At 39.4% G+C, this 17,574-nt stretch overlaps 1 protein-coding gene across 30 annotated transcripts in view; it reads right to left on the bottom strand.

Annotated features, from left to right (window-relative positions):
* Positions 1–17,574, bottom strand: part of STARD13 (StAR related lipid transfer domain containing 13) — a 514,444-nt gene that overhangs the window by 40,282 nt on the left and 456,588 nt on the right. For all 30 annotated transcript variants that reach the window (XM_077868118.1, XM_077868123.1, XM_077868115.1 and 27 more), the window contains one exon: positions 16,786–16,867. In XM_077868118.1, the coding sequence (XP_077724244.1) occupies positions 16,786–16,867 (82 nt within the window). The remainder of the gene's footprint in view (positions 1–16,785; positions 16,868–17,574) is intronic.

Raw genomic sequence — 17,574 nt, 5'->3', positions numbered from 1 at the left:
ATACATAACTGTGTGCATACCTGGAAAAGGCATAAGAAGGTCCTAATTTCTCACTTCTGTCTGGCATTGCTGATCTGCACAAGCAGGCTAAGTCAGAGTTATCAACTTCCTGCTAGAGCATTGAAACCATAGCCAAATAGACACAAAGTGCCCTTGGCAAAGGCTGGGTGACATACTACTAGTTCAAGGCACTTAAGGAAATCTCTGTCCAATCATTCGCTGACCACTAAACTAACCAAGTAGAGACTTCATTGGTAATATATTGTAAAGGATTCAGACTTTAGAGAACTAGTTGAGGAAAGTCTCTAAACAGTAGCAACAGTAACAAACCTTGGTGGGGGGAGGTCTGATTTTGAGAGCAGATACGTTATAATGTTTAAAATGTCCAATATTAAGTGAAAAATTACAAGACAACAAACCGATTCTGAAGTTTAGGTGGAGAGGCAAAAGATCCAGAATAGCCAACACAATATTGAAGCAGAAAAAGAAAGTTGGAGGAATGATACTACCCAACTTCAAGACTCACTATAAAACTAAAGTAATCAAAACACTATGATATTGGTAAAAGAACATACAAGTATACCAATGAAATAAAATAGCCCAGAAATAGACCCACAGAAGTATGGTCAACTGATCTGTGACAAAAGAACAAAGGTGATACAACAGAGAACTGATAGTCTTTTCAACAAATTGTGTTGAAACAACTGAACTTCTACACACCAAAAAAAAAAAAAAAGAAAAAAAAATGCGCCTAGACATAGACTTTAAATCCTTCACAAAAATCAACTGAAAATGAATCACAAACCTAGATATAAACACAAAATTAAAAAACTCCTAGAAGATAACATAGAAGGAAATCTAAATGGCCTTACATTTGGTTATAAGCTTTTTAGATACAACACCAAAGGCATGATCTATAAAATAAACAATTGATAAACTGGGCTTCATTAAAATTAAAAACTTCTGCTCTATGAGAGACAATGTCAAGTGTGTGAGAAGATAAGCTATAGACTTGGAGAAAATATCTGCAAAAAGCATGTCTGATAAAGGACTATTATCTAATATATATGAAGAATTCTTAAAATGCAATACAAAAAAACAACCCAACTAAAAAATAGGCAAACAATCTGAACAGATACTTCACCAAAGAAGATACACAAATGACAAGCAAGCAATATAAAAGGATGCTTACCATCATATGTCATTACAGAATGGCAAATTAAAATAGCCATGAGACAAACATGATACACTTATTAGAATGACAAAATTCTAAAACAGTGACCACACCAAATGCTGACGAGAATGAGGAACACAGGAATGCTCAGTCATTGCTGTTGGGAATGCAAAATGGTACAGCACTCTGGAAGATAGTTTGGTAGTTTCTTACTGGCAAACATACTCTTGCCATAGGATTGAGCAATCGTACTCCTTGGTATTTGTCCAAATGAGTTGAAAACTTATGTACACATAAAAACCTGCACAGGAATGTTTATAGCAGCTTTGTTCATCATAACTGTGATATCCTTTAGGAGGTGAACAGAGAATTTAACTATAATACATTCAGACAATGGAATATTATCCAGTGTTAAAAAGAATTGAGCCGTCAAGCCACAAAAAGGCATATTACTGAGTGAAAGAAGCCAATCTGAGAAGGCTACATACTGTGTGATTCCAACTATAAGACAATCTGGAAAACGGAAAATTATGGATACATTAAAAAGATCAGTGGTTATCAAGAGTTAGGAGGGAGGGAGGGCTGAAGAGCCAGGGCATAAACGATTTTCAGGCTGTGAACTATTTTCTATGGTTCCGTAATGGTGAATACAAATCATGACACATTTATTTAACCCAGAGAATTTGTAAGAAAGACTAAGAGTAAAACCTAATGCAAATTATGGACTTTGAGTGATGATGATAAGTTAGCATAGGGTCAACTGCAATGTGCTACTCTGCGTGGGATGCTGATAGTGGACGAGGCTGTATACGTATAGGCACAGGGCTATCTAGGAACTTTCTGTACCGTGTGCTCAATTTATCTGTGAACCTAAAATGGCTCTTTAAAAAGTCTGTTTTAAAGACATGGTCTTTGTTTTATTCAATTAAAAATCACTTTATTTACCCAACTTTGAAATTTTGATGTAAAGTGATTTGCATTTCTTTTGCTCTTCACCCACTTGCTCATTAATTCTCAATCCTATCTACAAAACTATCATCATTGAAGGCATGGTAGAAATTCTGGATACAATTTCAAATATCATCCACACACCTATTCAACTCCTTTCAAAATGTAAATGTGTATCAAATCAACATGTTGTGCACTTTAAATATCTTACAGTTTTATTTGTCAAATATGCCTCAATAATGTTGAGAAAAAAACAGCTAATTGGGTTAAGATGAAGAAAAAAAAAAGACAAAAAGAGAGAAAATACTCTTTATGGTGGTCTGAAATGAGATAGGCAGTTTCAGCATGGTGTAGCATCAGCACGTGATTTATTTTCCACCACGTAAGATAAACAATGGCTAGCCTCTGCAAGAATACAAAATGGATGAAACACACATCCTGAGGAAATATAAATGCCTCTTTAAGGACTGACTGTCTCAGGTAAAAGAACATGTCACATAATAGAAGTATTCAGAGCACTTTCTCAAAATCCCTATGAAATTCTGCTATGAATGAAGCCAATGTGCATTCAGGACAAGTCTTTAGCATAGGTATTTACTTACCTCTAACTTATTGTTAAGTAATATTAAACCCTCCAGATAATCTGAGGTGGTCTAGCCCTAGTTTCCTGAAAAATTATTCCTGCATGAATAATAATTTCGATTATAAAATTTGTTTTATTTGCTGCATGAACAGTGTGTCTTCCATTGGATTAAACCTCTTTTGAGGCAGAAACCATAATTTATTCTTCTAAGCCACATTAGGCCTAGCAGAAAATTTTATACATGGTAATTTCAGTAGATTTCTCTTTCTTAACCTATAACCTTTGTTTATAAAGGTCCAATCAGTGATTGATTTTAAATAGTTGCAATAGACCTTGTATAGTCAGAATAACAGAATTATCCTCCCCCACTGAATATGACAGGCTAAGCACTGCATCTCATTTGCATCCCCAATGCCTAGCAGAGGCATTGGCTAAAGTGAATCCACTCAGTAAATGTTTGCTAAAGAAATTCTAGAGCTTGGCAGACTCTGGGGACAATTTGGTCTGACCCTTTTATTTTCAGATGAAGAGAATAAGGATCTGAGAGGATCAGCTTTCCAGAAAGAGCCACATATTAGTTAGCAGTGGAACTAGGATTTCTTCCTGCCAATGATTTCTCTGGTCCTACCTACCTAAGAAGAATTTTAGGGGGCCTAGAAAATGAGAGGATAGTTCTGTCACTAGCACATTCTATTCAATAATTGGTAACTTCCTTCTTCTCTCCTTTTTCTCCAGGGAAAGAGAAAATTCATCACACGTGATGAAGCCTATCCACTCTGCTTTGAGCAAACTGGATTTCTATGTTAACGTAAGCAAAGCAGTTTGATCTTTTCAGAAGAAATGTCACAACGATATTGCTGCCAGAACCTGTTAATTTCTACTGTTGTCTTCAGAATCCTTAGGAAAGACTAATCCATTAATAAAAGGGAAATGTAATTCTCACTTTAAGAGTGAAACCTGAGGTTCTTTTTTTTATTATTTTATTTTTATTTATTTATTTATTTATTTATTTATTTATTTATTTATTTATTGAAACCTGAGGTTCTGATGGGAAAGTCGGTAAGAAGAAAAGAAGTCAAGATTTGTTCATCCAATGGTGTACTATGTACCCGGGACAAGGGTAGGTGCTGGGAATGCAGAGGTGAAGAGGATGTGGTCCGTGCTTTGTGGATCTCACAGTCTTGTGTGCGATATAAATATGACAAATAGAAGAAGAAGCAAAAAAAAAAAAAAAAAAAGAAGAAGAAGCAACTCACTTCCTGAATGTGTAAGGACAAAACCTCCCAGAGGAGGATATTTGAGCAAGCCTATGAGGGACTAAGAGAAATTTGCTGCCTAGACTAAAAGAATTACAGGCAAAACAAATAGACATTAAATAACATGCTTTAGTCTAGGAATTGCAAGTATATGATTGGAAATATCTGAAAGAAAGGCACGGGCTAGATCACAAAGAACCAAAATGAATATGTCAAGAGCAAACTGTGGGTGAGGGGGAGCTACTGAGGGATATTAGACAGGAGAGGAACGTAATTAGATCGCACGTTACAAACCTAAGTGGTGGCAGGATGACGAATGAGCTGAAGAACAGCTAGGACAGGCTTAAGATAGTTTGGGTGAGAGACGGTGAGGGAAGAGAGTCAGAGCTGATGAAGATTTGGTCTTCCACGTGGAAGCTGTGGAGGAGGAGAAACAGAGGATGACTCCCAGATTTTAGGCTTCGTCATTGTACCACCTGAACACAGGAAACAGTCACTTAGGGAAGTTGGTAGAGAGCTGGGAGGGAGGAAATAAACTGCTCAGATTTGGAGGTGTTAGATTTTAGGGGCCTTTATAACATCCAGACCCACTTGGGAATGGCTGGCATAGAGACAACATACACAGAAGATACATAGTTGTTAAGCCAGCCATCCTGAGGGAATTCAGAACCGTGGAAACTGCAGTGTGGAAGGCATGGGCCAGTGAGAAGGAGCCAGGCTTGGGGAAGATGGGGTCAGAAACAGAAGAGGTCAACAGAGCTAGCTGAAGGCCACAGAATGAGCACCATGGAGGGAGCAGATGGTTAATTAGACCAAATAGTTATGGAAAAGTAAGTGGTAGACAACTTCAAATGTGCCTGTTCGATTTAGCCTTTAGCCAGAGCAGTTTCAGAGAAGTCTGAGGGAAGAGAACTGAGGGCCAAGCAGATCCTGAAAGAGTGGAAGACAGGCCAGAAACACAGAGAGTTCTTTCAAGAAGCTAAGAGAGATGTGGGGTATTTTGTGGAGAAAATGAATAATCCGTCATCTTATAATATTTTCTTCACACGTAGAAGCAATAAAATAGTTTATGAACTGACAGGTTATTTTCTTCCAGGCTCCAGTTCAATTTATTTTTTATTTTTAAGATTTTATTTATTTACTCATAAGAGACACAGAGAGAGAGAGAAGCAGAGACATAGGCAGAGGGAGAGGCAGGCTCCCAGGCCCCCCAGATCATGCTCTGAGCTGAAGGCAGATGCTCAACCACTGAGCCACGCAGGTACCTCGCTCCAGTTCAATTTAACGCACATTTAGGGAACTCCTGCTCAGCACGAGGGCACAAAGCCCCCATGCTAACCCCTTGAATGAGATACAGTCCTTACTACGGGAGCACCTAGAAGCTGGTGGAAGGTCCCCGCACAGACCCCCAGCTGACCGGAACCAGAGTGGGATGGAACACAGACTGCTCTGAGCACACAGGAGAACACGAGAGAGAACGCCCAGGCCTAGGGTCCCGCAGAAGGACCAGGAGAAGGCACAGCGGCGCGCTCGCTAGGAGGGCTGGGATCTGGGAGCAGCGCATGGCCAGGAGCATCAGACCGTGTGACAGGAGGGTGGCCTGGACCGTGTCTGAGAGGATGCTTCCACTTCCACTGTAACAGAGGCCCGTCTGGGACACACAGAAGGCCCTCCACCTGTGGACGTTACAGGAGAGCAACAAAACCCTCCCCTTCCTCACATTTCAGATTCCCATTTTACAGTTCAGCTACGAGCTCAGACTGGTCATGAGGTCTCCCCTGCTGATTTAATGGCCAGTTTCCTGTGATAGTTCTAACATTCCTGCCAAAGCCCTGAGAAGAGTAGTAAGCAGAGGTACACATTCAGCTCCAACATGCGGTTCTGATTAAAGCCTGCAGCCTGAACTTCTCACCCTCCATTCAAGTGTCAGCGGCTAAAGGTATCCAGCCCCGGCTGCTAAGGAGTGTTCTGGGCGTGGCGCTCAAAGACCTTCAGTCACCAGGACTCCAGGCTCCTCCTGACCCAGGGATCAAAGGCAGGAGGTCCTCCTCTGCAGGCAGGAGCGCAGGGCCTGGGAAAGGTCTCCCTGCTGCCCGGGGAGTTTACAAAACAGATTCTGCAGAGCAGGATGGATAGCTATGCCAGTCAGACAACTCCGGTATGTAACTCAGCAAGGGTGGGGCCTTTCAAAAAGCACAAGCCAGCCAGCGGGAGGGCTCTCTGGTGTCTGAGGGAAAAACAGTGTCGTTTGAGGTCCACAAGTGGCTGTTAGCCTGCCACCGCTGAGTCAGAGAAGGCCATGCCTCTGCTCTGCTGAGCTTTTCCCTCTAGCTGTTCTTCGACCAAGTGGTCATGCTGCTACAGAGAGGCTGGCCTCTCTTCCAGACCAAACCCACAAGCAACTGTCCCTGGATATTAGCTGGAGTGTGGGAGGAAAACAGTTAAGCACAGACAGATCTAGCTACAGGAAGAAAATGAAGCATATGTATGTCATTGTTGGGGGAGAGGATGTATGTGTGGAACTGTGTGATTTGTGAAATAATTTTTTTTATTGAGATATAATTGACGTATAACATTGTGTTCATTTTTGGTGTACAACCTAATGATTTGATGTATACGTATATTGCAAGATGATCACCACAAGAAGTCTAGTAGTCAACATCCACAGCCACACACTTTTTTTTCTTATAATGAGAACTTTCTAAGATTTAGTCTCCTAGCAACTTTCAAATATACCATACAGTATTGTTGACTCTAGTCACCAGATTATATACTACATCCCCAGAAAAATAATTTTAAATAAGCTGTATGTTCTAATTATCAAGGTTTCAAGGATGAGTGTCAGACCCACTGGCAAATCAATAAAGTTCAATGGCTACAGTGGCCCAAGAGTAAACATTTTTGTTGTTATTGTTTAAAAAGACTTCCTTAGTTTGCAGGATTTCAGACAAATTTTAAATTCACATACATCTGTACTGGAAAAATCAGATGGTGTGTCTTTAGCTTTTAACTGTTCACAACAATTGCATCTAATCCAGATAGCTTCTCTAGTAAGAACTGGTCCAAGTTGAAGGAAGGGTCACAACCAAAGATTTCTCGGAGAGGTTAAAAGGTGGAAGGCGAAGCACAAACAGGCCAGGGTAACTGGAAGGTGTGGAGTGCTTACCCTGGGTCCTGGGGTTGTCTCTTGGCTCCTTCCCTGACTGCCTCTTGGATGTGGGCCTCTATTGTTCAGTCATGGTCCTCTTCCACTCTCCTTACTGTCCTTGAGTGGCCTCATGCACTCTCAGGATCTTCACACCCGCATATGTGGATGACTTTGCATCTCTGTCTCCAGCTGAGGTCCCTGGTCAGCTCCAGACCTGCATGCCTGACCGCATACTGGTCCCAGTCCCCTAGGCACCTCAGCTCATCACACCTTCCCCTACTCAGACCGTGCCCAGCCTCCACAGCTGCTCCCTGCCTCAGGGAGGGGTGTCACCACCCCCCAGATGCTCAAACCAAGGGGAGTCTGGTCACTGTTACTTCTAAACTACAGCAATACTAATAACATCTCTCAGTCATAGGGCTTGAGAAGATGAAATGAGAACAATGGAAAGAGCTTAGTATGCTACTAAGCAATGGTAAGCACTCACTAAATGTTTGCCATTGTCATCTATTATTTAGCTGGCGAAGAAGGGCAATTTTAAATTTAAAAATGATAATGTTTTTAATAATGCAATACAAAATATCTAATATAGATCTAATATATATGTAATTCAAAATATAAACTCTCCCCTCAATTTGCTGTCCCATTTTGTAGGGTCTTGTGTATGTATTCTTCCTGAAAGTTTAAACACGTAGAAGTCATTTTGAGCAGCTGGTTGGAAAAGCTTACGTAAGAAGCCATTTTAAGGTACAAAGACCAACATTTTCTATATATATGTATACATACACTATATATATGAATGAAATGTATATATATATATACATTTGTATATATTTGTATTTGTATAAATGTGTATATATATATATGTGTGTGTGTGTATATATATATATATGAAATCCCCTATCTCTGACCCTGCCATGTCTGTACCTGTCAGTACCCCAAGCCTGCCCTATACTATATAGGCTATATTGTGGTAAGGTTCATGGTGGGGTTGGGGGTAGGGATAAAGATGTCTTTCCTGCACATTAATTAATTAATGTAGTTAAAAACAAACAAGAGCTAAAATTCAAAAGAGGCACATCAAAATTTCATGTGTTCCTGTCCAGGTAATCGCCACTGGCCTTTGAGGGCCATTTTTCCAAGAAACCCTCTTTAAAACCCCTTCCTTTGCATCTGTACTTTGCCCAAGCAAATCATAATTTACTCATTTCTCAACCCTGGCACAATTGGCATTCGGGGCCAGACAATTCCTGGTCGTGGGGGATGCCCCTTGCATTACAGGAGGTTTGGCAGCATCCCTGATCTCCATCCACTAGATGCTGGGAGTTGTGATGAGCAAAAATATGTCCCCAGAAGTTGAGAGGGGGACAAAATGCCCTCCCCTTCCAGGTTGAGACTACTGCATTTGCCTGAGACCTCAGGGTGAGGATTCTTTGTAGTAAAGAGAGGCCTGAAGAGACAGCCTCGATGAATGGAGCAGAATCAATGAATGAGAAGGGGCTACTACTCTCCTGACTGTAAATCAGATCTAATCTCTCCACAAAAGAACTGTATGCTTTCAACTCTTATTTCAATTATTATTTTTTTTTAAATATGGAGTTCCATGAAGAATAAGGTGGAAATGCGTCCATAATTTACATTCTTGGGTTTTAGAAGCCAAACTCAGGAAGCCACAGGGCAACATAGACATCTTTGGAAATATTACCTTCAAAGAAAGAAATGGAAATCACTCTAAATTGCATTTCACAAGAAGACCTAAGCTCTCTTTGGAAACTCCAGAAGCAGCCTGTCTTACTTTGATTCCTAGCAATGCCATTCACTAGCTGTAAGTGGACCAATTATTTTATACCTATGTGCCTCAGTTTCCTTGTCTGTAAAATGGGAATCATGCTAGTTACAGCCTACTTTATAGGGTTGTCATGAGAAGTAAATAACTAAATATTTGTAAAATGTATGAGTGGTGCTCCATACATAATGAGTACTTTGTGTTTTTTAAAAGATAAAATTACTGCTTACTGGGATCTGTATTTTTTTATAGCTCAGAATTTTAAAGTTGGAAATGACCATGATTATTTTATTTTATTTTTTAAAGATTTATTTATTTATTCATGATAGAGAGAGAGAGAGAGGCAGAGACACAGGCAGAGGGAGAAGCAGGCTCCATGCTGGAGCCCGACGCGGGACTCAATCCTGGGACTCCAGGATCGCACCCTGGGCCAAAGGCAGGTGCTAAATCGCTGAGCCACCCAGGGATCCCCCATGATTATTTTATATCTTTCTCTATATGATGTGTCCAAGATCTTTCTCTTATATATCTCTGTATCTTTCCCTCAATGATGTGTCCAAGGTCTCAGTTTAGTTAAATGTCACCTATTATTACATGACATAATATATAATACTGTATATTTTCTTTGATAAATATTCTAAAAGGGAAAATATCTAAAATATATATCAGTATTCATAAAGACTACCATTATTTAATATTATTAATGTTGTTTAACATACTCAAAGATGTGTTGGTGTACAGAGGTAAATCATAAATATCATTTTTGTTAGCACTCTCCTGCACCAGCTCCCCTGCCCCATATGAAAACCATGGTCATTAATTGTCCTTTTAAATACAAAGGGCAGTGATAAATGCACTCTATAATCCTAATCAATTCCATCTCCCTGAAATGGTACTGAACAAGGGAATGTCCTTGTTTTACACACAATAACATTAACTAGTACTTATCAACAACATAAGCTACGTGGATGGTTTACTGGTCAAATATTAAATCAGAAATTCACCTTAAACATCAGGGCCCAACATTACAAGTCTGAGGGAATATCGCAAATCAAAATGCTAAGAGAACATATTACTTATCCTTAAAAAATCTCATTTAGGATCTTTGACTTGCTGCAGTTTGCCTTAAAGGTGACAACCTTTGTAAGCTATTTTGACACTGTGGCTATTCCTATATTCTGATAGTTAACTGTTTCAATTAGCTCATCTAGGTACTTAGATTTGCAATCAGCTTTTCATTACTTACAGGGGAAAATATTTTTCAGTTAAGAATTCAATCAAAGAATGTCAAAACAAAACCATAATTGAGCTGTTAAAATAGGAAACTACACTGCTCTGACTTGCGTTACAAATGTGCACAGAGCACCTACTATGTGTCGGTGCACTCAGAGCTGCAGAAGCAATGGCGAGACACAGTTGCCATCCTACAAGTTCACACCTTCAGCAAAAACAGCAACCTGTCTAGTGTCAGAGATCTAAAAATGAGAGCTTTGCTTCCATGTATTCCAGGCCAGGTGTGGGTCTTCCTTGTCTTCAACGTCCTCCCTATGATATATTTTTCCAGCCAGGCAAAAAGTTACTGCTGCCCAACAACTCACTAAGTGTAATTAAGACCTAGGACATCAACTGTCTATGCAGGTGAGGCACTTCCAGAAAACCAAAGGTGAGTAAAATTCTTGTCGCAGGTGATAATTGCCGGGAGACTCTCAGCCAGCCCTCTTGTCTTCATTTGTCTACCTGGCAGAAACTACCTGCCCTCTGGCTACGGTTCTCTTTATGATTCTGCATTAGCTCAGCACTTCAAATATGCGTGAGAAATGGGTAGCCCACAAACCTTAAATAAAACAGGAGACCAACTCTATCACTTTGTCTGCAACGTACCAGTGAGAAAACAAAATCACAACCCCTTACTGCTCTCCAGGCATCAATCATTACATAACATGAGTCGACTGTCTCATTAACCACTCATGGATCTCAAAGTTTTCTAAGCGCTGTCATTCCCTTCAGGCTGGAGGTCTTCCTTCTGCTTGCTTTCTGTGATTTGCTACATGGGAAGTCAGTATCCTGGTGGAACTTGTAGTGAAGGGAAAGAAATTCCATAGGGTCCCCTTCGCCAAGCTACCTCCACCTCTGCCTCCTTACTGTGCCTGCTTTCTTTGATCCACCCTGCTGTGACTACTCCTTTGGCCTCTGTTCCACCCACAACTCCCACACTCCAAGAATCCCAGCTCGCACACTTCCAGCCAAACACTTTTCTTATTTAATAATATTTTTGGAGACATAGCTATCATTAGAATTATTCCAATTATAACAACCTGCTGCCACTCTTGTCATTTTTACATGAGCTGGGCTCCTGTGAAGAACACCGTGGTGTCTGGGATTGCTGCACTTCTACATATTTATGTAGCAGTACCTTTGGGGTATGTCTGCATCATCCCGCTGTGGGCTGTACCAGAGAGAGGTGTCACAGGCTCTACCAGAGAAGGCTTCCTGATTTTTCTGGCTGACACTAATAATAATATTCAGAACCTAATATCACTAAATGATTTCACATTCATTGTACTGGGTCATCTCAATAATATGTCTGAAAGACAGTTTTTCAAAAAAAGCAGACTTTGGGGGCACCTGACTGGCTCAGCTGGTTAAGCATCTACCTTCGGCTCAGGTGATGATCCCAGGGTTCTGGGATCGAGTCCTGCATCAGGCTCCCTGCTTAGCAGGGAGTCTGCTTCTCCCTTTCCCTTTGCTCCTACTCATTGCTAATGCATGTACTCTCTCCATTAAGTTAAAAAAAATCTTTAAAAAAAGCGTAGACTTTCATGGCAAAGTCCAGAATTTAGTCAAGGCATCTCAGATCACAAGCAGCAGTGAAGAGATAAGGATTTACCACCTACATATATGAGATTCAAAGCTTGGCCCACTCAGCCATGTCACCAGTGAATATAACTGCGCAATCAGAGACAGTGTTTGCCCCTGTAATCCTGATTTAAAAATGTGTGTTGTAATTTTAATTCTTGGCTTCCAATGTCATCTTTTATTTATATTTAGAAATAACATTTAACAAATCTATGATGAAGCTAGTAGGAACTAATGAGTGAAGTTAGATTGTAGGCTACAAGGACAATGCATAAAAATTTACATACAATTTATGAGCAACTGGAAACTGAAATGATAAAAAATCTGTACTATTAGCAACAGTACCACAAAACATGCAGTTCTTAAGTACTTCTGAGGATGTGTAGTACCCATATGCTGGAAACTATGAGTCAGGTTTGAAAAAAAAAAATCAAAGGACACCTAAATAAATAGAAACATACACTAAATAAATAGACCTAAATAAATAGAAACGTATTTATGAATCAGAAGTTTCAGTATTGCTAAGCCATCAGTTCTCCCCAAACTGATCTATGGATTCAACATAATCCAAATCAGTACTCCAGAAGATTTTTTAAAAAGATATCAACAAGTTGTTTGTAAAATTTATATGAAAAGGCAGAGGAACTAGAAAAGCCAAAACAATCCTGGAAAAAAAAAGAACAAAGTTGGAGGATATATACTTTTTTTGTCCAAGTGTTTCCAAGACATATACTCCAAGACATATATAAAGCTAAGTAATCATGTATCATATTGATGAAAGATTAGACATACAGATAAATGGAACAGAATAGACAGTCCAGAAATAGACTTATACATACATGGTCAATTGATCTACAATACAGATGCAAAGGCAGTTCAATGAAGAAAGTTAACCTTTTCAATATGGTGCCAAACCAATGGGATATTGATGTGCAAAAATGAATCTTGACCTATACTTTGTACCTTATAAAAAAATTAACTTTAAATGGACTATCGAATAAATATAAAACATAAGACTGAAGTTTCTAGAAGATAACAGAGGATAAAATAGTTGTGACCTATGTTAGGCAAAGATTTCCTAGATATGGCTAAAAACATGGAAAAAGTTGATAAACTGGATTTAAGCAAAATTTAAAACTTCTGTGAAAGACACTGTTAAGAGATTGAAAAGGCAAGCTACAGACTGGCAGAAAATATTTACAAAACCTGTGTCTGACAAAGAATTTACAGCTAGAGCACATAAGGCACTCTTAAAGCTCAATAATAAGAAAATAATCAAATTTAAAAAATGAGCAAAAGACTTGAACAAAGAAAATACAGGTATGGCAAATAACTACATGAAAAACATGCAACATCATTACTCATTAAGGAAATGAAAATTTAACTCATAATGAGATAACTCTAGAAACCTATTTCTAATAGGTGGCTAAAAAGAAAACAAACAATATATGCCATGGGGATAAAAGGTACAGTGTAGGGCAGCCCTGGTGGCACAGCGGTTTAGCGCCGCCTGCAGCCTGGGGTGTGATCCTGGAGACCTGGGATCGAGTCCCACATTGGGCTTCCTGCATGGAGTCTGCTTCTGCCTCTGCCTGTGTCTCTGCCTCTGTGTGTGTGTGTGTGTGTGTGTGTGTGTGTGTGTGTGTCTATGAATGAATAAACAAAATCTTAAAAAAAAAGGTACAGTGCAGGGAATATAATCAATAGTATTATAGTAGTGTTATATGATGACATATGGGAGCTACCCTAGTGATAGCACAGCACAATGTATAGACTTGTTGAGTCACCATGTTGTATGCCTGAAACTAATGTTAACATTGTTGTGTCAATTATACCTCAATAAAAAACAAAACACAAACCGACAGCACCTTGTGCTGGCAAAGACGTGGAGCTACCAGAACTCTCATACATTATTGGTGAAAATACAAAATGATAGGATCACTTTTGAAAAATCGGTGATTTCTTATAAAGTTAAAATAGTTATCAAGTGGGCCCCACAATCTCCTACCTAGGATGTGACCCAAAAGAAATGAACACTTACATTCACATGAAACCTTGAATATGAATGTTTATAGTTGCTTTATAACCACCAAAACTGATGACGACTCAAATATCCTTCAGCTGGTGAATGGATAAACTGGAGTACATCTATAGATGTAATGCTACTCAGTAATTGCCAACTGAAACACTAACAACATAGCAGAATCTTTTTTATTATTTTTTTAAGATTTTATTTATTCCTGAGAGACACACAGAGAGAGGCAGAGACATAGGCAGAGGGAGAAGCAGGTTCCCTGCAGGGAGCCCAATGTGAGACTCGATCCCAGGACCCTGGGATCATGTCCTGAGCCAAAGCAGGTGGCTCAACCACTGAGCATCCCAACATAGCAGAATCTTAAGTGTACCACCATACTAAGTAAAAGGAGCCAGGCTCAAAAGGCTACATATTGTTTGATTTCATTTATATGGTATTCTGGAAAAGGCAAAAACTGTAGGTACAAATACCACATCAGTGGTTGCCAGTGGGTTGGGAGTAGGCTTAGAATAGAGTAGAGGTTGATGTCAGAGGGGAATCAGGGACTTTGGGGGTGATGGAACTGTTCTTCATCTTGGTTGTGGTAGCAGTAACTGCTCAAGAAGTGTTCACTCAAAATAGTGAATTTTACTTTATTTATTTATTTTTTTAAAGTTTTTTTTTTTAATTTTATTTATTTATTTACTCATGAAAGACAGAGAGAGAGAGAGAGAGAGGCAGAGACACAGGCAGAGGGAGAAGCAGGCTCCATGCAGGGAGCCTGACATGGGACTCGATCCAGGGTCTCCAGGATCATACCCTGGGCGGAAGGCAGGCACTAAACCACTGAGGCACTCAGGCTGCCCATGAATTTTACTTTATATATGTGTGTGTGTGTGTATGACATTTTGATTTAAAGAATGCATAAAGGGATCCCTGGGTGGCGCAGCGGTTTGGCGCCTGCCTTTGGCCCAGGGCGCGATCCTGGAGACCCGGGATCGAATCCCACATCGGGCTCCCGGTGCATGGAGCCTGCTTCTCCCTCTGCCTGTGTCTCTGCCTCTCTCTCTCTCTGTGACTATCATAAATAAAAAAAAATAATAATAAAGAATGCATAAATTGGGGCTCAATCAGTTAAGCAGCTGACTCTTGATTTTTTTTTTTTTTTTTTTTTGACTCTTGATTTTGGCTGAGGTTATGATCTCATGGTCCTGGGATCGAGCCCTGCATTGGGCTCCATGTCAGCGGGGAGTCTGCTTGAGGATTCCGTCTCTCTCTCTCTCTCTAGTCCTCTCCCCCTCCCCCTCCCCTGTTCACATGCACTCCCTCTCTCCCTCTAAAATAAATAAAATAGAAATTTTTAAAAATTTTTTTGAAAATTAAAAAAAGAAAGTATAAATTTAAAAAATTCAATAGGAAAAATGATAATGCAATATATTATAATTAAGGTATAAAAATTCATTATTTTTTTAAGACAGCTATAAAAATCCTCTTGGTTAAAACTAAGAGGGAAAACTCAGAAGGAGGTATCGTTGGAATAGTTCTGGATTGAGTGAAATCTTCTAAGGAAGGACATGCCCTTGCTTGGGGTGCACCCCAGACATCTTGAAAACACTGCTTTTCCAATTCATTACCTTTAAAGGGTCACAATCAAACCATCCATTCCTCTCATAAATTCACAAATGGCATTTTTGTGCTTATTTGTTTAATAGCCCAAATAACCTATTCCTATAATTTGCGATTTGAAGAGTTCTTTGCTCTTTTACCCACTTAAGCAAACTCACAGTACTGTTCAGTACTGTTTTCCTTAAACATTCAGAGATCACTTCTTAATGCAAATCTATTTTCTCTTCATATAGGAACTACATAGTGAAACAAAAATATGTATGTCTGAAGATTCAGGAAGCCCAAAGTTGTTTGCATACTATCCTAACATACACTGGTCTCTCCTATCTTGACAAAAGTTTTGCTTATCATTACCTTCTGATTAAACTAACATCTTTCTATGTCAATGCAGAATGTGCTAGGAAGAACACTGGATTACAAATTTTAAGTAGTGCATTTTTTAAAAGACTTTTTTTATTTTTAAGGAATCTCTACACCCAATGTGGAGCTTGAACTCATAATACCAAGATCAGGAGTTGCACGCTCCATGGACTGAGCTAGCCAGGTGCCCCAAAGTACTGTGTTTTAAGGTCAGTTCAGCCCATAACTAGCTGTGTGGCCGTGGAAAAATGACTCACCTCCTGTAACTAATATTTATCTCCAGCCCTGACCTCTCTCCAGGGCTTAGCTAGGAAACTTCAAATTTCTACAGACACATACAGCTTCTCACACAGCATTTAATTATTCCTGGATATTGGTTACATTGGCATCTTTTCCTATCACTCTTACTACAATTGTCTTATTTGTACATGTGTTCATGCTTTATTTCTTCAACTAGATTTCTCCAACCAGATTATAAATCTTTGAGGGGAGGAAATTGCTCATATATGTATAATCTTTGTTTCTGTGTGGCAGCTCTCACATAGCAAAGGCTTAAATACTCAAGTGCCGATATAATCACTTGACTTTGCAAAAAATACAGCCAAGTTTGACAAACTCATGGAGATTTTCAGGGCCTTCTCTGGCCACTCATGCTGTGGCCTTCCCTCCTTCCTCCATCCACTAACCCACCCCTGACCCCAATCACCACAGTATTATGGCTTCATCTTAATCTAGTTTTTTCATAGCACTGAACACTCTCTAAGATAACTTTTCCCTCTCCTTCTCTTTTTCTCTCTCTGACTCTCTCTTACGTCTTCCTCAATCTATTTTCTGAAGACTCCAACTAGGATATAAGGTTCATAAACTAGAGACCAATCATGCTCACTGTTGTATACTTAGATCCTGGACCCATGCCTGGCATATAGTAAGCACTCAATAAATACTTATGGAGTTGTTGAACTTGCTCCTCAATACAGTGATACTTATTGGAGACTGCACAATTGAAAGTAATAAAAATACTTCACATTATTTACCTGTAAAGAGGTTCTACAAGGTCCTTTTCAAGAAAATCATGATCATTCTTGACAGCTAAAATGTTGATGGGAAATTGGGAATCTGAGAAAGAGAAACAGAGGAATAGAGAAGTTTATGGATCTTGTTTTTATCTGAGTGGGCACCAATATCTTTGGACCACCACATTTCAGTACACATGATTGATCTGGGCAGTTATTCTCCCATCAATGGTGTGTTAGTAGTGCTTAAGATAGTAGGCATTTTATTTTATCAAATAAACGCTTTTAAGGATTCACAAGAACTGTGAAATATGAGAATAACCAAGTTCTTGCCCTTGGATAGGACTTAATGTTAAGTGCTTGCATTTTTGTAGTTCATCATAATTGCATACATTTACCTATATGAAGAGTTTGGGTTTTTTTTTTTTTTTTTAGATTTTATTTATTTATTCATGAGACAGAGAGAGAGAGAGAGGCAGAGAGAGAAGCAGGCTCCATGCAGAGAGCACTATGTGGGACTCGATCCAGGGACTCCAGGATCATGCCCTGGGCTGAAGGTGGCACTAAACCGGGCTGCCCTATGAAGAGATTTTATACTCTAACCATCCACCTAACGTCACTGACTTTTATCTCGATCAGTTAATGAAATACTTAGTTTGGCAGATTTTTGTTTCTTCAGAAAGGAAATTTCCAAAAATACCCAAAGCTAAATGGCCTCAAATGTGTCCTTTTGTAGGAAAATCTTGAGTCACTTTAGAGTATCAGAAAAATACTCAAACAACTGATTCTATCCAAAGAGAATAAATTCCA

The sequence above is a fragment of the Canis aureus genome, chromosome 24, assembly GCF_053574225.1.
Source record: "Canis aureus isolate CA01 chromosome 24, VMU_Caureus_v.1.0, whole genome shotgun sequence".
NCBI classification, from domain to species: Eukaryota; Metazoa; Chordata; class Mammalia; order Carnivora; family Canidae; genus Canis; species Canis aureus.
This window is presented reverse-complemented; position numbering and strand designations above follow the sequence as displayed.